The sequence below is a fragment of the Zootoca vivipara genome, chromosome Z, assembly GCF_963506605.1.
Source record: "Zootoca vivipara chromosome Z, rZooViv1.1, whole genome shotgun sequence".
Classification (NCBI taxonomy): domain Eukaryota; kingdom Metazoa; phylum Chordata; class Lepidosauria; order Squamata; family Lacertidae; genus Zootoca; species Zootoca vivipara.
Genome location: NC_083294.1, coordinates 38,421,919 through 38,443,757, shown reverse-complemented (window position 1 = coordinate 38,443,757; position 21,839 = coordinate 38,421,919). Strand labels below are relative to the sequence as shown.

The 21,839-nt window shown below is 45.5% G+C and overlaps 1 protein-coding gene across 1 annotated transcript; it reads left to right on the top strand.

Moving 5' to 3' along the window:
- Positions 1 to 4,614: 4,614 nt before the first annotated feature.
- ESX1 (ESX homeobox 1) lies at positions 4,615 to 12,279 on the top strand. Its single transcript, XM_060270579.1, has 5 exons — positions 4,615 to 4,717; positions 5,486 to 5,780; positions 8,416 to 8,461; positions 11,219 to 11,496; positions 12,231 to 12,279. The coding sequence occupies exons 1-5, from the start codon at positions 4,615 to 4,617 to the stop codon at positions 12,277 to 12,279; spliced, it is 771 nt and encodes a 256-aa protein (XP_060126562.1).
- The last annotated feature ends 9,560 nt before the right edge of the window (positions 12,280 to 21,839 follow it).

Sequence of the window (21,839 nt, the reverse complement as noted above, 5' to 3'; positions counted from 1 at the left end):
TTAACCTGAAACCTGGAGTTCTCATTGGCAGTATGACTCCTAATAAATGTGCACTTATTAAATGTGTTTATTTATATTTCTGGTGACTCTTTTCTAGTCTTCTCTGAACATCTCACATGGGAAACTATTGATCTTTGAAAGCTTCAGGAAACAAGTTAATGCTTATCTGCTGTTTTTTGTTGTTTTATGGATAGCCACTCATTTCATTTCAATTTTAATTTGCATACCACCTTTCTATATACACACAAGGTGGTTTACAAGCGGAAGAAACAACAAAACAGACAGCAGAGATCACACACATAATAACAGTTTGGACCAATGCAAAAAGTTACAATAACTTTAAAATGAACAACTTATATCAAATAAAGCAATAGTCAATAATCCCTTAAAATATAATAGTAAACAGTAAAATAAAGTATAATTAAACAGTTTACACTTTTCAATTAAAATAAAGAACTACTATACTAAAATCAATTAAAAAATAACAGCAAGCCATTATGCATAAAACACTACAAAACATGCAAAGCTATGTAAAAGGATCAAATTAAGAAATAAGGACTCACAACTTTGTTTTTTTAAAAAAAAAAACTTCCCAGCTGCTTCTGCTGTTCTCAAAGTCATGGTCTGGGGAAAGCTCCTAAGGCTGGAGGGTGGGGCAAGGCAGGTGGGAAAAGCCACTGCCTGATTAACTGCAGAAAATCTCTTTCTCTAGAATTTTCTTTCTTTAGAAATGGGCTTCAGGGAAATCCAAAGCTCTGGGTCAGGCTTGTGTAAGCCTAATCTTCATTAGTGCTACTCTTTCAGGCCTTGGAGAGAATTCGGATTCAGGTTGCATTTAAAGGTGAACCTCCCAGATTCATATTTCCTCGGTTTGGCTTCTTCATCATAGCTGCCAGGTTTTCCCTTTTCTCACAAGGAAGCCTATTCAGCATAATGGAAAATCCCTTAAAAAAAGGGATAACTTGGCAGCTATGTTCTTCATCAGATACTTTCTTCAGCCATCTGGATATACATTTGTGGTAGAGCAGGTGGAGTGGCTGGACTTACTTCCTGGGCTGTGATAAAGCTGGTTCACTGTCTCCTCTTGTCTCTTTCCTGCACTTTGGCACTTTGAAAAATTGTGTACACATCTAACACCTTGATGCCTTAATGGAAAGGCGGGGAAATATAAATTCTGAATATTTATCCTCCCTTTCTCCCTAAAAGGTAGACCCAAGGTTTTACACACACACACAAATCTGATAAAAGCATCAAACCAAGTTCACTAATAAAATACCAATAAAAATTAAAATATAAAAGCTGCAAAAGGTAATGCCTGGGTGGAAACTACATACAACAGTAGAATAACTAATATACTAAATTACATTATAGTCAGGATCCAAAGGCAGCTCAAAAATAACCAGAGAACGATAGCCAAAAGAATTCTGGAAGACCGGAAAGGAATCCAGTAAAAAGACTTTCCACATTTCTTCCATAAGGTGCCACAAAGTTGGTGCCACTTCTGAAAAGGATGATAGAATCATAGAATCGTAGAATTGTAAAGCTGGAAGCCCCTGAAATGCAGGAATCATGCAGTGCAGGGAACATGTTCCTGAAAAGACTTGCAAAAATAAATAAATGTCTAGAGGGAACCTGGGTAATTTTGGACTCTGGTCAGCTCCTGCTTTAGCTATTTACATAAATAGTCTTGGGGCAGGGTGGAGGAGGCTCTTTAGATGGTGAGTTGTATCATTTCACTTCAAAATGTGGTCCACCCGTGTATGGACACCCTCCTACTCATTTTGGAGCAGGGCCCTGGGCTTCTGCCTGCACTACTAGGAGTGTAGCCTTATGGCTTTAAGAATCTGTTCCTTTTCAGAATTAGGCACCCATAACCCCACTTGAGAGTCCCATGGACTGCAAGAAGATCAAACCTATCCATTCTGAAGGAAATCAGCCCTGAGTGCTCACTGGAAGGACAGATCGTGAAGCTGAGGCTCCAATACTTTGGCCACCCCATGAGAAGAGAAGACTCCCTGGAAAAGACCCTGATGTTGGGAAAGATGGAGGGCACAAGGAGAAGGGGACGACAGAGGACAAGATGGTTGGGCAGTGTTCTCGAAGCTACCAACATGAGTCTGACCAAACTGCGGGAGGCGGTGCAAGACAGGAGTGCCTGGCGTGCTATGGTCCATGGGGTCACGAAGAGTCGGACACGACTAAACGACTAAACAACAACAACAACAACCCCACTGAAATCAAATGGGCTGACACACCACACATAGCTGTGCATAGGATTGCCTCCATCAGTTTTTCATGTTGAAACTAGGGCAGAATTTGAGCAATAGGAAGTGTTTTCTCTAGCATCAAGGCCAGGAATGCAGATGTGTGTGGGTGTAGAGGGTGGGAGCATATTCAAGAGAGCAAAGGAGCCAACTCCTAGGGCTTAAGTCCCCCCAATAAAATATTTGAAAGGGCCAGGGTCTCCCAAAGTTTATGGGCATCGTCATTCAAATGGTGTGTGTGCACTGTGACTTGTGATTAGTTATGCAGGGTGGATTTACCTGCCCCCCCCCAAATATTTTATTCAAGTTAGCACCCTTGCAACAGAGTGAAGGGTTAGAGGGCAAAGACTGTAAGAAACCATTGTAAAGAAAGAAAAATATTTCACACTCATATCCATTTCATTAGATTTAATTTTAATTAAAGTACTAGCATCCTTGCTGTCTTGCAATTTTGCAAAGTCTGGTAATGAACTTCACAAATTGCAGGGTGTTCATTTATTTATTTAATGTACTGTTTAAATACAATCTTTACAGGGGGGGTTATAAAAAAAAGAAAAAGAAAAAACCTTCTCAAAGCAGTTTACAAATGAAAACCTGAAGCAGTAATGGAGAAAGTTTTAAATATGAAATAATATTTCAGGTGGTGCTGAGCCTAGGGCTTGCTGATCAGAAGGTCGGCGGTTCGAATCCCTGCGACGGGATGAGCTCCCGTTGCTCGGTCCCGCTCCTGCCAACCTAGCAGTTCAAAAGCACGTCAAAGTGCAAGTAGATAAATAGGTACCACTACAGTGGGAAGGTAAATGGCATTTCCATGTGCTGCTCTGGTTTGCCAGAACTGGCTTTGTCAAGCTGGCCACATGACCTGGAAGCTGTACCGGCTCCCTCAGCCAATAACACGAGATGAGAGCGCGCAACCCCAGAGTCGGTCACAACTGGACCTAATGGTCAGGGGTCCCTTTACCTTTACCTATTATACAAAATAACTATATTAAACTATATATGTGGGAGAGAATATGATTTGGAACACCATTTTTTGCTGCTGTTGGAACTACATTGCATTACAGTACGAGATTATATTGTAAAATATAAATTACAGTAAGAAAATATAAATTACAGTAAGACCAAAAACTGTACATTTCCACACAGCTTCTCAAGCGTCCAACGTAATCCACCTCACAGTGGCTTCTTTTAGAATATAATAGCCCATTCCACCTCACTCTGTGTTTGGAAGTAAAGGGTAAAGGGACCCCTGACCATTAGGTTCAGTCTTGACCGACTCTGGGGTTGCGCGCTCATCTCGCATTATTGGTCGAGGGAGCCGGCGTATAGCTTCCAGGTCATGTGGCCAGCATGACAAAGCCGCTTCTGGCAAACCAGAGCAGCACATGGAAACGCTGTTTACCTTCCCGCTGTAGCGGTTCCTATTTATCTACTTGCATTTTGACGTGCTTTCGAACTGCTAGGTTGGCAGGAGCTGGGACCAAGCAATGGGAGCTCACCCCGTCACAGGGATTCGAACCGCCGACCTTCTGATCGGCAAGCCCTAGGCTCAGTGGTTTAACCCACAGCGCCACCTGGGTCCCTTGTTTGGAAGTAGCCGGGGATTATTCCCCTTTTCGATAGAGAGGAGCAGAATAAAATAACAAATAAAAGTCAACAAAATGGGTGTATTTTTACTTAATTGTACATTGCATGAAATGCAGTACCGGTGCTCATCTATACGCAGAAAGTCCCAGGTGGGGCTGGGAGCGAACCTTGTCCAAAAGCCCGCAGAGCTGCTGCCCTTCTGTGGGGCAACACCGAGCCGGTTTGTCCAGCCGCATTGACTCTCTCTTAAAGCAGCTTCTTCTGTAACCGTAGCCATATCAAAATGCTTTTTAATCGCTTTAGAAAACGATAGGACAGCTGCCAAGTTCGTGGAGAATAGGGATAGAGGGGTCGGAAATTCACTGTTTTTATCCTTGCTCAGGTGCACCCACCCACCCTTTCCCGAGAAAGACGGGTGCCAAGCAACAGTGGTCGAGATGCCAGAATCGGGCCGCCTGGAAAGTAGGCACCCTTTCCAGTAGTAGTTTCTCCGACAGAACTTTCGAATCTCTCAAGCCACCCTTGGGATAAGAAGCAACTCAACTAATCTGGCTGGTAGACTGCACCTCGGGCGGGATGCTACATTATCCGGAAGCGGTTGCTGCTCGCGTTCTTCTTCCCAGGGGACGCCTCGCACCCCACCCCCCTCAGATGCCAAGTACCTGCCCAGGGTCATTGCCAGGCCCGCCCATGAAATCTAATAGGGGCGCTGTCCGCTCCAATAAAACTCGGCGCCGTGCGCTGGGCGGCTACTGTAGTAGCTATGGAGAACGCTAGCTCCCCCGCTGCCCCCGCCCTGCACTTGCTCACCTCTTACTTCATCGACAGCATCCTGGACAGCCAGAGCCCCGACGCGGGACACCACGGTGAGCGACGGGAAAGGAGGAAAACGATACGGTACCGGGGGGGATTAGTGAGGGGGCGCCCTTCTTCCAACTCGCCCCGTCCATCAAGGTGGAGAAGAGGGGTTTTAGGGAGACCCCAGGAATGCCACTGGGCCCAGGAGGACTGAGTCGGGGTGTGTGTGGTTTTCTGTCCAGCGTTGCCGGCAGAGAACTCCAGGGTGGGAAGGTTGCTAGGATTCGGGGGGGGGGGGGCAAAAACTATTCGCTCATCTCCACCTGCACCTGTCTAGGCTCAGCCGTTATCGCCGCTGCCGCAGCCCTAAACGCAAATCCTAAATATCTTTGCAGCCAAGTAACTCCATCAAAGCAGGACTTTACCCCCGCGTCCCCCATACCTTACGTAAACGCAAGTGAGACTTCAGCCTTACTTTATTCGGTGCTGTCGGGGTTTGCGCAAACTTAAAACACACCAAAACTGTACTATATCCTGCCCTGACTGGCGTACATCACTTTTAGTTCCAAGCCTAAATTTTACTTTACTGGCCTATTTGCCGTGGGTGTTAACTAGCCTTTCTCCTATCCCGCGGAACTCCACGAGGCTTTACTTCCAAGTAAACAGAGCTACGGCAGGGGTGTGGGTGGCGGCGCGCGCTTTTCCAGGAGGCGATCCTGACGCCCGTTTCACTCTCGTTATTGACTCTCCAAGGGCAGGCACGGACGCGATTTCTTCCCTCGCCTCTCCCCCTCCACTTACAAAAATTATCCTTTTCCCCTCCTTACTTCTGCAAGCGGGAGACCCCGTCCAGCCGCCGAACCCACCCCAGGCCCATCTGATGGCGGAAAAAATGCCACCAGAACTCCCGGTGAGGAGCGGCGCGGACAAGGGGAAGGGAGAAGAGGAAGCTGGAGGGAGCGGCGATCCAAACATCCCGGCGCAGAACGCAGCAGGCAACGCCGTCGAGGCTCCTGGGCCCGCGCAGCCGAAGAGGAAGCAGCGCCGCTACCGGACAACCTTCAGCAACTACCAGCTGGAGGAACTGGAGCGCGCCTTCCTCAAGTCTCACTACCCAGATGTGTTCACCAGGTAGGTTAGGTGCGCTTTCGGTAGCGGGAAGGACAGGTGTGGCCCCATCTGCACTATCCGTCTAAATACCGCGTTGGAACTGTAGTTTCATCCTTAAACGAAAGTGCCCAAGATTGGGGGAGGAGAGCCACCTGCTTCAAAAGTATGCTGTGAGTCTGCTCTAAATCTGGCTTTGGGGTCAATATTGTCAACACTAACAGTCTCTGGCCAGGGTTTCAGTCTGGACGTTCCCATCTCCTACTCGGAGATGCTGGGGCAGCCCCGGATTTAGGGCAGTGTGGGCAGTTCCTCTGCACAGGGTGCCTAGTCGAGAGGGGATGCAAACAAAATAATAATAATAATAATAATTAATAATGCCTATATCTATACAGGTACCTACAGAGAAGATCCATTTAAAAAAATAAAAATAAAAACTGTACCAAAAGAAATTGTTGTGAAAATGCAAAGGTTCCAGGTTCAATTCCTGGCATTTCCAGGTAAAAGGATTTAGCGAGCATGTGATGGGGATACCAGTTAGAACTGGTTAGAGCCAAGAATAGTAGGCGAGATGGATAAATAGTCCAGCCTGGTACAGGGCAACTTCCTATGTTTTATATGTCAAGGTTGTTTATTGCATCATATGATCCCAAGCTCATCTTGCTAATGCCTCCCTGTTGCTCTCCACTTCATCTCACAGTGTACCTTGTTCAGCAATTGCTTATCAGGGGCAAGCCAGCCAACCATTACACCTGTAACAAACTGGTATTTTAGTGTGGTAGCACCTACACTTTGGAACTCCCTGTCTATTGATGTCAGGCAGGCAGTTGCCTTTGCTGTATGCTTTTTCTTTCAGCACCTGCTTAAAACATTTAGGTGAGCCTATCCAGACACAAGGATGCAAACACTGTGGCCTTAAAAATCCATAACTAAAACTGGCAATGAAACAAACAATTATATAAAGCACAACTAGGGGTGCCATCTGGGGGTGGGGGAGGGGCAGACGATGCCCCCCCCAATATTTTCAAAGGGAGCCAACCCGCCCAAAAAAATTCACAGCGATCCTCAGGTTTCTCTTACACACAGCAGTGATTTTTAGGAAGTCTTTAGCTTGCACCAGGCATCCTACTGGGGAGACACAGTTTTCTGAGTGCATGTTTCCCTGCCCAAGCTGCTTCAGGATGTGGTAGATGTTCTCCTGGAGACACCTAGCCTGGTGGTAGATGTTCTCCTGGAGACACCTAGCCTGGTGGAAGCTGTTTCCTGGTTCTGCTGGATTTCTCAGCAGCTTTTGATACTATTGACCATGGTATCCTTCTGGACCATCTAGAGGAGTTGGGAGCTGGGGGGTACTGTTATGCAGTGATTCTGTTCCATCCTCCTTGGCTGTGTCCAGAAAGTGATATTGGGGGATGAGTGGTGCATGCTCTTGTTATCTCCCGCTTGGACTACTGCAACACACCTTACATGGGACTACCTATGAAGGTGACCTGGAAACTACAATTAATCCAGAAAGCGGCAGTTAGGCCGGTGACTGGGAGTGGCCGCCGGAACCATATAACACCAGTCCTAAAGGATCTTCACTGGCTCCCAGTATATTTCCGAGCACAATTCAAAGTGTTGACCTTTAAAGCCATAAACAGCCTTGGCCCTGTATATCTGAAGGAGTATCTCCACCCCCTGTTATTCAGCCCAGACAATGAAGTCAAGCTCTGAGGGCCTTCTGGCAGTTCCCTCACTGCAAGAAGTGAAGTTACAGGGAACCAGGCAGACGGCCTTCTCGGTAGTGGCACACTGTGGATGCCCTCCCATCAGATAAAGAACTATACAACTTTTAAAAGACACTTGAAGGCAGCCCTGTGTTGGGAATCTTTGGATTTTTGATGTTTTGTTATTATTTTATATGTATTGGAAGCTGCCCGGAGTGGCTGCGGCAACCCAGCCCAATGGGCAGTGTATAAATAAAATGATTATTGTTGTTGCTGCTGTTATTATTATGTGAGTCAGCCCATTGGTCCATCTTGGTCAGTTTTGTCATCTCTGACTGGTAGTGATTTTAGGCAAGGATCTTTACTTTCCCTAGTGAGGGATCGAACCAGGCACCATCTGCAGATGGTCTACCACAGAGCAATGGCCCTTGCCCCTCACTATACAATTCCAGTCGTGATGAAACTCCAGCCTCTGCTTTAGCAGATCTTGTAGTCATGTACACACCTTACATAAAACAACTCCAAAAGAATCCGGGGAACTGTAGTTTAACCCTCACAGAGCTGCAGTTCCCAGCACCCTTAGCAAACTATGCTTCTTAGGATTCTTGAGGGGGATCTGATGTGCTTTAAATGCCTTCCTCCACCTGTATCCCTTCCCTCGGTTGTTCCCGTGTTGAACTATACCAGGCATCCCCAAACTTCGGCCCTCCAGATGTTTTGGACTACAATTCCCATCTTCCCCGACCACTGGTCCTGTTAGCTAGGGATGATGGGAGTTGTAGGCCAAAACACCTGGAGGGCCGCAGTTTGGGGATGCCTGGACTATACTGTAGATTGTAAGCTCCTTGGGGCTGAGACATTTCCCTCATATAAAGCAGGCCCACTGGTAGCACTGTATACGGAATGCTGCAATAATCGTGTTCAAAATGCGTTTGCTTCTCCATTGGCAGGGAGGAACTTGCAGCGAGGCTGGGCCTTAATGAAGCCAGAGTTCAGGTAAGATACAGCTACTTCAGGTAAGCCTCCCAGAGTGGCTGGGGCAACCCAATCAGGTGGGGAGGATACAAATAATAAATTTATTGTTATTATGTTTCTGTGTGCGCTCTGGCACTCGTCACAGTATCCCGTTGTGCCAGAAGCGGTTTAGTCCTGCTGGCCACATCACCCAGAAAGCTGTCTGTGGACAAACGCCGGCTCCCTCGGCCTGAAAGCGAGATGAGTGCTGCAACCCCATAGTCGCCTTTGACTGGACTTAACCATCCAGGGGTCCTTTACCTTTTACCTTATTACATATCCATATTTTATAGTGCTAGGTAAATCAATGTCTGACTCCGAATGTGAGAAATAGAAAAGTGAACCAATCACTATTCCAAATCTGGATGTTACTACTCTTTTGCTTGTTTTCAGAATGGAATATGGGTGGGAACTGTAGAAATGTCTCACAGGTACAAACCAGCCTCACCTCCAGGGTTTTTTTTTTTCCCAGCCGGAACTCACCAGAACTGCGTGCCATTGCCATTATAAGAGAACAAATTCATGGCGAGTTCTGGCACCTCTTTTTCTAGAAAAATAGCACTGCTTACCTCAATCCCTCATCACAGCATTGGCGCATGCTCAGCCCCCCATTCCCCCTACCTCCTTTCTCCTTTGCTGACACATCAGTGACTCCGTTACAGAAAAGTTGTTGTTAGTTCAACTAAGGCCCCATCTTCTCTGTTCACTTCAAGTGGTATCCTACCCCTATAAACCGTCATGGCTTCCCCCAAAGAATCCTGGGAGCTGTAGTTTGTCAAAGGTGTGCTGAGAATTCCTAGAACACCCCAATTCCCCTCACAGAGCTACAATTCCCAGAGTTCACTGGGAACAGAGATTGATTGCTAAAGCACTCTGAGAATAACTTGCAGAGGGAGTACCGGTATGCAGCCAAGGAGAAGCTGTGACCTGGAAATAGTTATGAGGGCCAGTCACAGGGTGTTGACACAGGGTGTTGAGGGCCACATTCAGCCCCCCAGGCCTGAAATACCCCATCCCTGATTTAGATTTAATACACTTCAAAACTGACCTTTTTTGGTTAAAACCCAAACCCAACTGAAGCCAAATCTTGATGACTTTAAATTGAACTTTCTCTTATTTCTCTGTTTTTAGGGGTTCCCATATTTCTATGACAAGGGACCCAGGTGGCGCTGTGGGCTAAACCACTGAGCCTAGGGCTTGCCGATCAGAAGGTCGGCGGTTCGAATCCCTGTGACAGGGTGAGCTCCCGTTGCTTGGTCCCAGCTCCTGCCAACCTAGCAGTTCGAAAGCACATCAAAGTGCAAGTAGATAAATAGGAACCGCTACTGCGGGAAGGTAAACGGTGTTTCCATGTGCTGCTCTGGTTTGCCAGAAGCGGCTTTGTCATGCTGGCCACATGACCTGGAAGCTGTAGGCCGGCTCCCTCGGCCAATAATGTGAGATGAGCGCGCAACCCCAGAGTCGGTCACGACTGGACCTAACGGTCAGGGGTCCCTTTACCTTTATATTTCTATGAAATCCTCCTTGAGTCCCTGTCAGGGAGAATTATTATTATTATTATTATTATTATTATTATTATTATTATTAGTCTGGGAATTTCTGAAAAATGCTGAAAATTGCCCAGGTTGTATGGCAAGTTGAGCTCCCCCCCTTTTTTTTTCTTTTTTAAATTAAAATCAAAGAAAAGCTCCCAAATGGGAGGATGTTCCCAAATAAGATGTCTTCCTCCCCACCCCACCCCAAAAAACCTCAACGACTCTGTCTGGATATTCACTTTGAGGGATATGGCAAACCTACTATTATATCATTATGATTACGATTTCCTGTCTACTGAAGGTTCTCCTTTACTGCCAGTTCTTTCGATAGCATGGCTTATGGGGATATGAATAAGAATAAGAATAATACCCCACCCATCTGACTGGATTGCCCTCTTTCCTCTAGTTAGAGGTGCAACAATATTCATCAGTGACACTAAATAAATAATAACAACCCCCAAGCCATTCACCTGTGCTTTGTCTCTGCCCTGACCTTCACATCTTTTCCATGTGTACATGTTTCTCTGCTCCTGGGGTCATGGGCTCTGGTTTTGTTATTGATTCCCAGATAGTGGTGCATTTGCATTAACAGCATTCATAGGCAGTTCCTTGGATTCTTTGGGGTAGAGAGGAAGCTGTGTGGTCTGAATGTGATTCAACTGTATGGCATGTACGCAGCCCTAACATGGCTTTCATCGCTGGCATTATTCCAGTCTTCAGGGAACAGAAGGTAAGAAAAAGGGGGATTGCTCTAGAGCAAGGACAAGAAACCTCCAAATGTTCTTGGACTCCAGTTCCTATCATCCCTAATCATTTTCTGGCTGGGGCTGATGGAAGTTGGAGTCCAGCAACATCTGGAGGGCAACAGGTTCCCCATCTCTGGCCTTGACAGGAAATGGCAAGAACAGGAAATAAAAAGTGGGTCACCGCTCTTGGTGACGGATGGAAAAACATTGGTCCATTATAATATTCCTGGGCTTTAGGCTGCAATCCTGTACACACTTGCCTGGCAACAAGTCCCATTGGACTCAAATGAGACTTACCTCTTAACAGATATCTCAAGGATTGCACTGAGTCAATAATAATGATGGGACAATATTGGAAGTGTAAATGGAAGTGGTAACCGTTGCTAATGCACTGCAAATTCTCTCTCTCTCTCTCTCTCTCTCTCTCTCTCTCTCTCTCTCTCTCTCTCTCTCTGAAGGTTTGGTTTCAAAATCGAAGGGCAAAGTGGAGGAAACGAGAGAAAACTGAAATTTTAGGGAGCATGCCAAACCTGGCCTTGACACATCCCTTGGGTGTGTACTTGGACGTGCCATTCAGTCAAACACCTTTCCTTGACTCCATGTGGAGATCAGTGCCAGTCTCACCCATGGCTATGCCAGCTTTGGCACCACCTTTAGGCCCACCAGCCTTTACTCCCTTTGGCCTCACCTGGGCATCCGTATTGCGGAATCCAGTTATGAGCCCCCAGTTTGGAAGGTAAGAATCCAATCAATATGAAGGTTGCATATTGAGATTAAAATGGGAGAGTGCACATCTGACTGCCGGATCCTGCATAGAGTGAGGCATGCTTTTAAGTCTCCTGATTTCAGTGGGCTTTGCTGTGTCTTAAGCAGAGGCGCTGCAAATGAGTCTTTTGCATAGAGCCCTGGTTCTCCCACTTCTACCCTCATTTAAAATAATTATTTTGTTAATATCAGATAAGACAATAATAATTTTTTATACTTTCCTTTTCAAAGTCAGTCTAGATTTGCATCTATATGTATAGATTAGCATATGTAAATTTGTGTCCTAGGCTCTAAGGACTAAGCAACCTTGCTGGTCTTAAACTCCTTGCAGCAGTGGTTTTCAGGCAGTGTGCCATGGCGCCCTGGGGTCCCTTGAACATAGCTGCCAAGTCTCCCGTATTCCCCAGGAAATCCCTGTTTTTCCAGCTGTTCCTAGCTGAAAAAAACAGATTTTTTTGTTTTCCCCGGTTTATTCTGGCGCAGCGGCCATTTTGGAACTGGGCGGAGCATGCTCAGAAGCGACTTTTGATGCTGCTCTGCCCAGTTCCAAAATGGCTGCAGTGTGACTTCTGGCGCAGCAGCCATTTTGGAACTGGGCAAAGCAGCACCAAAAGTCACTTCTGAGCATGCTCCGCCCAGTTTCAAAATGGCGGCAGCGCTACTTCCGGTCTGCTACTTCCGCCCTGTCCCTTATTTCTCTGACAGCAACTTGGCAGATATGCCCTTGAATGATAATCATGGGTACTGTGCTTAGCTGCCAAGTATCCCGTTTTTCATGGGAAACCCCTGGATTTTAATCCGTTTTCCGCTGTTCTCCCGAATGGAGAAAAATCCCAGAAATCCCCCGGATTTCCTACCTGCCAGGGAGCCTCCATTTTGGGTACTGCTCTGCCCATGTCTGGGCACCGGAAATCAGGCAGAGCGGCACTGGAAGTCGCTTCTACACATGCCCGGTGGCCATCTTGGTGGTGGCCGCATGTTGGCGGCCGTCACCAAGATGGCCACCACCATGCGGCCACCACCAAGATGGCCACCGGGCATGCATAGAAGCGACTTCCAGTGCTGCTCTGCCCGATTTCCAGTGCCCACATATGGGCGGAGCGGCCTTAGAAGTTGCTTCTATGCAACTTCCGGGGCCGTGCCACTGCTGATCCCACATTTTTCAGCGGGAGACTTGGCAGGTATGGTACTCTGATGCCTTCCACTGTCTCTGCCTTCCCAAGGCTTGCACAGCTGTTTTTTGCAGCAGCACTGGCTATAAGCTCCCCAGGCAAATGATGCCTCTGGGGCTGGGCAGGGGGTGCTGGTTGCTAGGAGCTGCTGAGGCAGCCTCAGAGTAAGCAAGCAAGTGGGCTACCCAGCCAGTCCGCCAGCCTTTGCTGTTGGGGAATGGACAGAAAAGAGGGAGTATGGGCAGGCAGGCACTGCACTGACCTTTCTTGTGCTTACTGTGTGCAAGGCCTGCCTGGGAGCCGAGTGCCTGGTGCTGAAGGGGAGCCTTTCCACCATGCAGGCCTGGCAGCACCCGCTGCTGCCGCTTCTGCCTCCCAAGGTAAGGTGCTGGCCTCATGTTCACCTTTGGCCTGTCTTTATTGGCCGCTAAGACTGCAAGCATCCTCTTCCCAGGCCCCTGAGGGGCAGTGTGAGGAGGCACCTCTCTCTGGGGCAGGGGTGGCGGCAGCGGTTGCCTGGAGGACTCCCAAGGAGAGGGGAGAGGAGGCTGGGGGAACTCTACAAGGGAGGCTGCCAGCTCTGCAGGCAAGGGGTGACATACTGGGCTCCTGAGCCCCTCAGGGATGAAGCAGAAAGAATGTAGTTGGTCAAGGGAACCGTGGACACAAAAAGGTTGAAAACCTCTGCTTGAGAGGATCAGGCTGTTATGCATGCAGAAGGTCACAGGTTCAATCCTTGCAATCCCCAGGTAGGGCTGGTAAAGATTCCCTGTCTGAAACATTGGAGAAATTCAGTGCAGGCAAAACTGAGCTAGATGGACCAACGGTCCTATTCTGTCTAAGGCAGTTTTCTATGTCCATAAGAAGTACATCATTAGAAATAACAGTTTCTCTTAACAGTTTCTTAAGAGAATTGTTATCAGTTCAGTAAAAAGCAGGCAGGCAGGCGGGCGGGCGGGCGGGAGGGAGGGAGGGAGGGAGGGAGGGAGGAAGTTCAGCTACTTACAACTAATGTTAAACATTAAAAACCCAGCAAGATAATGCCATAAGTCTAAATACGAACCAGAAAGATAAGTAACAAAGAGTGTTGTAGCATCGTAAAGACCTAATAAATTTATTGTGGCATAAGCTTTCATGGGCTCCAGTTGCCATCTTAGGCAACAAAGTTCTTCAAAATTGGGTGCCCTATGCTATGCGGAGCACCAAAGGGTAGCAGTGTAAACTTGTGGAGGTACTTGTATTAGTCCACTGGAAAACTTTGAACAGCTTGAAGGTTGCCTCCAAACCACCCTGTTTCAAAAGCAGGTTGCCATGCAGTAGAGAAAAGCAGTGCTTTTGAAAAAAAGAGCCCCATTTGGCTTCCTGAACCTTTTTTAAAAAAATTCTTTTGATCAAGAGCCTAACCCATCATGTCATTTTATTTATTTACTTGCCAATCATGCCAGACAGCTTAGAGTAGTATCCTTTAACTCGTTTCATTTGTCTGTGGTACAATGGCCATTACGAAACAGGATGTACAAGTATCTACAATCACAAATTGGTAGCAGATCTGAACTCCTGTCAGGACAAACATGAGGAAAGCAGGGACCGAAATTGGCACTTCTGTAATATATAATGTCAACAATATATATAACACTAATTGTTATAGAAACAAACCGAGATTAACAACAACATAAAAAAATACTGTTTTGGATGGTCCTTTTACAGCAGACATCCTTAGACAACGGCAGTGTGGTTTTTGAGCTGCTTCTGCAAAGATTCTATAATCCTTAGAGCAGGCATCCCCAAACTTTGGCCCTCCAGATGTTTTGGACTACAATTCCCATCTTCCACGACCACTGGTCCTGTTAGCTAGGGATCATGTGAGTTGTAGGCCAAAACATCTGGAGGGCCGCAGTTTGGGGATGCCTGCCTTAGAGCATCAATAAAATATTCTAACAGAGAAAAAGGTATTTAAAGTAGTTTTTTCCAAATAAAAGACATAAAATTAACAGTGTAATCCTATATCTCAGAAGTAATCCCTATCAGATTGAAATGGACTTCACCATCAAAAAAATGTGCGTGCGCGTGTATGTTCCCACCATGGGAGAATGTTAAAAGCTCTTTTGAGGAAGGAGTCAAGTGACACGGAGCACACAAAAGTGGGCTTGGTACCCAAGGAAGTAATAAGCCAGGCTGGCACTAAGGATCAACATCACTGGGCAGTAGCCAAGACTCACATCCCAGCCAAGGAGCCACTACCAGCTCAAAGAGCCCGTCCCCCCCCCCCTCACATGCACACCCTGCTGTTCCTTCACATCGGCTATTTGCTGCTGTTTCTGTTCCCTCGTAGCCAATGATCCATGTTAGGCAGGAGCAAGGGGAAGGAGCAGTTTTCATTCCGTTCATCATGCCTCTTTTCCCACTAGGTGGCTCTGCAAATTGGAGCCAAACGGGAGAGATTGGGTGAAGAGACAGTGGCAGAAATAAATGCCAGGAATGGGGGAAATCCAGACTGGGAGAATAGCATGGGGAATATTTGGCTTTAACTCTTCCTTACCCTGTTGAAGTCACCCCTCTATCCCTGGTATTTGTACAAAGAGAGAGAGAGAGAGAGAGAGAGAGAGAGAGAGAGAGAGAGAGAGAGAGAGAGCGCAAATTGAAGGGGTTTGTTTTTTGTTGTTTTTTTTGCAAATAGCGTAGCTCAGGGAGCCCAGTCCAGATTGGGATCACAGCAGAAAGCAATGGGTTAAATTTCATTACTACCCACACCAGAATCCCAACCCAGACCAGGCCCTCTCTTGCCTACATTTTACTGTTCACGCAATTGCCAGCGTATCTATCGGTGCCCAGGAAGATGAGGCACCATGCATGCGACTGATCTGCTGAGCACCAGAGGGGGTGGGGGTGGGCAGGGAACCAAGCACACTCCCAGACCTGTAACTCCCCCCCCCCAACTATGGTCCATGTGATTATTCAAAGAAAATACACTATCCTCATACAAATTATAACTTGGTCACAAACTGGAAATTAAAATAAGGCTGTAGTTCAAAGCTTGCTACCTGAAAAGTTAACTCAAATCAAAACCAATAGGATTTGGTTCAGAAATACTGTAAGCATATGTAAAGCTGGAGTTTTGGAGTAAAATACACTGCTATTCCTTTTCCAAGTTACAGGTAGGTAGCCGTGTGGGTCTGAGTCGAAGCAGAATAAAAATATTCCTTCAGTAGCACCTTAAAGACCATCTAAGTTTTTATTTTGGTATGAGCTTTCGTGTGTATCTGAAGAAGTGTGCATGCACACGAAAGCTCATACCAAAATAAAAACTTAGTTGGTCTTTAAGGTGCTACTGAAGGAATTTTTTTTATTCCTTTTCCAAAACTCCTAACATGTGAGACAAACTTCTCCCAAACCACACACAAAAAAGTTCCTTGTTTCTTCAATGAACCCCTATTTTTCTGGCACCACCGCTGTTTATGATAGCTTTTAAAATAAACTTTTTATTAAATCATCATCCCCATCATCTGTAGCACCATGGACTTAACTTGGCCTGCAAACTCCACTCTTGGAAATGAGCCTAACAGCCACAACAGTTTAGTACTTTGTTCCTTGTCTCCTCAATATGAGTAACATCTTGCTTGACAAGGAGCTATGAAAGAGTCTAAAGCTTACTCATTATTTCATGACACTTTGGTTCATCGTGACAAAGGTATTGCCTAACTGCAGATTTTGGAGTTTGGCATATATATCAAATTATTTGCTCATAATAAGCCACCCCAGCCAAAGCAGGATGGAACACTCTTAAAAGAAAGGAGATTTGGAGCAAATCTACCTTTTGTCTGGTGCCCTTCTGTCTTCCTTTGTTTCTGGAGGAAGCAAATGTTGTCCCTTAAAGTAATTGATATTGACCTCCTCTTTCTTCCCCAATGAATATAGGTTTTTGGGTGGGTTAACCCCCCTTGGGACAACTGCTTTGGCTTCAATGAAAGCACCCGAACCCCCAGCGGATTCCGTTGTGATGGCCGTCGCTGATCCCGCCTCAGCTGAAATGAAAGCTTCAAGCATTGCAGATCTGAGACTTAGAGCAAAAGAACACTCCGAAAAAATCCCTGGGCCCACTTTCGCTAGCGCCAACAAGGATCTTTGTTAGTCGCCTTCATTTGGCGGACTTGCACTCTGTTCTGAGCCTAAAGGGATCCAGCTGCAGGGCACACCTCATGATAGGTGATATTTGCTGTCAAAATGCATTTTCCTGCCTGTATAAAATCAGAATGCTGATATGTTGTTATAACTTAATATGTTGCATCTATTGTTGCATCTGGAGCATTTAAAAAAATAAATCCTTAGATATAACACCTACTTGTTACATACAATGGACAATTATTATAGAATCCTAAAAGCAGAATGGATGTACAGTAGCTTGGATTTATTTATTTTTTAACTATGGGTCCTCTGTTTCAGAGTTCATATGCATGCACCCATAGCACAGGGGAGCCTTCTCTGCCCTCTAGATATTAGGCTACAGCTCCCATCATCTCTTAAAGTTGGCCATGCTGGTTGGAGGTCATTGGACTGGGAAAGGTGCAGGGGCTAAGGGATGCAATTCTATGCCTGCTTACTGCCCTTTAGATGTTGTTAGAATCACATGGGCCACAGTCAGCAGGGCGAATGGTGGGAGCTGTAATTCAATGGTTTCCAAAAGGCACCCTGTTCCCAAAGGCTACCCCTGTACTAGTAGCCTAGCTATGGCTCTGTGCACTCTTAGCTGGGAGTAAACACCAAGGTATACAATTAGGAATCACTTCATTCATAGGAATGCACTGTGGGTTTCCTTCCCCAAATAGAAACAGATTTCTGCTGAACTTTTTTTTAAAGTTATAATAGAAACAAAAAAAAACAGAACAGTAACAAAATACAACATAACATGAACCATCTCAGGATACCATCTCAGATACCAAAGCAAGCACTGAGCCAGGAGAAGAAAAAATTTAATTAGCTACATGAGTTTGTCCAAGGACCTAGGTGACTTTGTGGAGTCAGTCCAGAAAGGAAGCTGACCCAGTGGCAGCTGACGTGTCTTCCCCTCATTTTGGCATGGGAAACAAACCAGAACCAAACTTCCGGGGGGGGAAATGTATTTTCAGGTTTCCCCTCTGGTCCATCTGCATTCTTGAGTAAAGTTATCATCAGCCAAATCCTTGCACTCCACGCCTTGACAGAGAAATTCCAAGATTTAAGACTATTCATTAATAGGATTGGTTGCAAGTGTGCACTATGATTCTGAAGGTCAGATCCCACAAATGCCATGAACACACTATGAAAGCCATTCCTTCTTGGGCTTAGCTCCCTGTCTGCAATAGAGGCATATTTTATGTTGTTGTTTAGTCGTTTAGTCGTGTCCGACTCTTCGTGACCCCATGGACCATAGCACGCCAGGCACTCCTGTCTTCCACTGCCTCCCGCAGTTTGGTCAAACTCATGTTCGTAGCTTCGAGAACACTGTCCAACCATCTCGTCCTCTGTTGTCCCCTTCTCCTAGTGCCCTCCATCTTTCCCAACATCAAGGTCATTTCCAGGGAGTCTTCTCTTCTCATGAGGTGGCCAAAGTATTGGAGCCTCAGCTTCACGATCTGTCCTTCCAGGGAGCACTCAGGGCTGATTTCCTTAAGAATGGATAGGTTTGATCTTCTTGCAGTCCATGGGATATTTTATAGGGCTGTGATAAGGATAACTGGGTAGTGGAGGAGAAGCATTTTGAGTGTCAGATAAGGCAAGCCCCCTAGAAAGCAGCAGTTTGGGGTGAAATCCTCTAGCAGGAACTGACATAGCTGCAACCAATTTGAAGACCTTCCTTAACAAAACCAAGCCACTTACTGCTCTGTTTTTCCCCATTGCTGATTTTCAACTTTGCTTTTCAATGATTTGTTCTCTGTTCCCAATGCCTTTTAAGAGGAAAACTTTTTCACTACTAATGCTTTGGAATTGATAAGCCATAGAAGGGAAGATGATACAATTGCCCAGAACATCCTGTTATCACTTTTAACTTGTTGAAGACACAGTTTACATGGTTGGGGTACTCTGTGACACATCTCAGAGAAAATTAACCCCAGTCAGTCTATCCTCTTGGATTTTAGGCTGCTATGAGCTCTGAGTCATTTACCCAGCCCAAATAGAATAAGCAGGACAAAGGAAAGGCTTCACCCCCAAGGTCTAACCATCACATGCTTCTTCAAGCTTACCAAAACTTGACCAGTGGGAAAGTACCAATGGTGGGATGGGAAGTCTGACAGGATGGCTGTTGCCTTATGAAGGCTTTCATTTTTCTCAGTGTCCAAAGAAGAAAACCAAAGGACAAAGGTGCCTTCTGACTGTTGCTGGACTACAGTTCTCACTGGCCCACCAATATGGTCAATAGGGATAATGGGAGTTGTAGTTCAGCAACATCAGAAAGGTCAGGAGTTTCCAAGCCCTGTGCTATATAAATCATCAAGTGACTTCTGTTTGATTAAAAAATAATAAAAACCAAGGTGCCCACAATGAGTAACCCAAGTTGGCAGATGGGTCAGGAACAGGGGCATACCATCGGGAGGCACCAGGGGGGGGTGCCCTGGGTGCAAAATTGTTTGGGGGCTATATCTGAAAGACTCACTCTTTCCTGCAGACCCTCTCAAGCGTTAAGATCAGCAGGTGGGGCACTCTTGATAGTCCCACATCCTGAGAATTGTGGGGAATGATGGTCATTTTTGGAATGATGGTCATTTCTGATAGGAATTCCCTCCACACAGCATCATCATTGTGTCACTTCCACCATGTGCTGAAGACATTTATGCTGACATTTTGATGTAGTTCAACTGCAGCTCCTATCACCCCTGACCATTGCCAGTGCTGGCAGGCCTGATGGGAGTTGTAGTCCAGCAACATCGGGAGAATATCATGTCAGCTACCAGTGGTTTAGGAGACTGTGACAAAAAGTCATACTGACGGGATGACTAAGCTTTTCTGGTTCTGGTTCAAAGAGCCCATTGCCATGTTGCAATCCTTCCCAGTCATAGTCACCCCAGTCTCACATGCACCAAAGTGCACACACACACACACACACACACACACACACACACACACACACACCAATCCAAATAGCGGAGGGTTAGGCATGGAGGAGAAATCAGATTCTGTTTGCAATTAATGTTGAATTTATCAGATTTGCACTTTATGAAATGATATGAGAACCATAACATAGCCATACTTCGAAATTTGCACTGCCGGTAATCTAAACTTAAAATTCAGTTCTTCCCCTATGTTCAGAGAAATGCATATACATTAAGGTTAGTGTGCATAAGAATGAACAGCCTTGTGAAAATAACATACAAAAAGGTATTATATTTGGGGGTGTTGCTTGAAACAAGGTGTACAATAGTAAAAAAAACAACAACCCTGCATATTAAAATGTGCTTAATTAGGAGAAATTCACACTAAAGTGCTGAAGACTTTTCATGACTTCACAAATTGCTGCAGAAATATGGATGGATGAATTTAAGACATGAGAAATTAGAAAGTGAGAGAATAAAAACTGATGGATCCACAGGCAAACACCTGCTCTGCACCTGTGACCGCACCTGCTCTGGGCCTAAATGTTTGCCACTCTTAACTATATAAAGGGATTGATGAATCTGTCCGTTTCGGTTCTCTAAGTTTCTCATTTTTCTATTCTTAAATTCAGTTTACATTCCACTCTTAAATTCTCAAAATTTCTGCAGCAATTTACAGAAGAAGAAGAAGAAGAAGAAGAAGAAGAAGAAGAAGAAGAAGAAGAAGAAGAAGAAGAAGAAGAAGAAGAAGAAGAAGAAGAAGAAAAGGAGGAGGAGGAGGAGGAGGAGGAGGAGGAGGAGGAGGAGGTTTTTTAAGGGGAGGTGGTGTTGGTACTCACCATGAAGTTGTTACAGTAAATGCCACACTTTAAACATTTGGGGGGAAAGACGTACCCTGAGTACCCTCAGAAAATCATCATCATCATCATCATCTTGCATTGCAGAGGGTTGGGCTAGATGACACTTGGAGTCCCTCTACAGTTCTATGATTCTATGAAAATTATTCCACATCTTAGTGCCAATTTCTTGTATGCAGTCTCGACTAATATATACATTTTGCAGGCATTTTATCCTAATATTATGCTTTTTATGTTGCTCTCACTAATATATTCATTCTAATGCACACTTTCCAATAATATATTATTATTTGCAAAAAAAATTGTTGCAGAACAGCATTGCAAAATTTGCATGAGTGCAAAATTCAAATGGTTGTGTTTCCATTCTCACGTTGTTCTAAAAAGTGCAGATTTTATAGATTTGGCTTTAAATGTGAATGGAACTGGATTTCCCACTCATCCCTACTCCATTCCTAACCATGTGAAAACACTGGCATGACGTTATGGTTTGTGGCTGCACTTGCTCGGCAACCCTTTAGGTTCAGCTGGAGAAATGGGCGACTGCAGGATGCACGTGTTTGATCCTTTCCCAGAAACCAATCACCCCCATACGCCTGAACACATATTATTTCCAAAAGGTAAATTATGAAATAATGGCATGTAAGGAGAAAGGGAGGTGCATGGCAAAGGGAGGTGGAAGGGAGAGAAAGAAAGATGGAAGAGGGAGAACGAGAGAATGTGTGAATAATAAGCCAGGTGTTTGAAGAGGAGACAAAAGCAGGAGCACAGTAGGGTGTTCAAACTCACAAATCTGCATTGAGAAAGGAAGTATTCATGAAGAAAATTAATTTAAGAAGTATGTCGCTCAGGTTCTGAGCCCGTTAAGTCCCTTTAAAAAACAGATTAGCAATTCAAACTTCTTCTTTTTTATTCTAGCAATCTCTTAAACAATTAGTCCAGTAATTGGAAAAGGGACTCTTAAGATCAGATACAGATGGAGATAAAAGACTTTCCACCAAGGGCTTTTTGTCTTCGGTGCAGGGATGCACCTGCCTTTAAAAATCCGTGGGACCAAAGCACTGAAGGAGGACACTGAATAGGGGCAGGGGCAGACTGAGCCACAACGGCATACAAAATTACTTAATTCACTTAAAGTTGCCATAATTGTTTTGATAAGGAATGCACGAGGAATCATTTCAATGTGGGTTGCTGTTACATGTAAGTGACCACCTTGAAAAGTGG

Coding starts and splice junctions, on each gene's coding strand:
- ESX1 (XM_060270579.1), top strand. CDS start 4,615: ATGGAGAACGCTAGCTCCCCCGCTGCCCCCGCCCTGCACTTGCTCACC. Junction 4,718..5,485: donor CCCCGACGCGGGACACCACG/GTGAGCGACGGG, acceptor TACTTCTGCAAG/CGGGAGACCCCGTCCAGCCG. Junction 11,497..12,230: donor ATGAGCCCCCAGTTTGGAAG/GTAAGAATCCAA, acceptor TTTCTCTGACAG/CAACTTGGCAGATATGCCCT.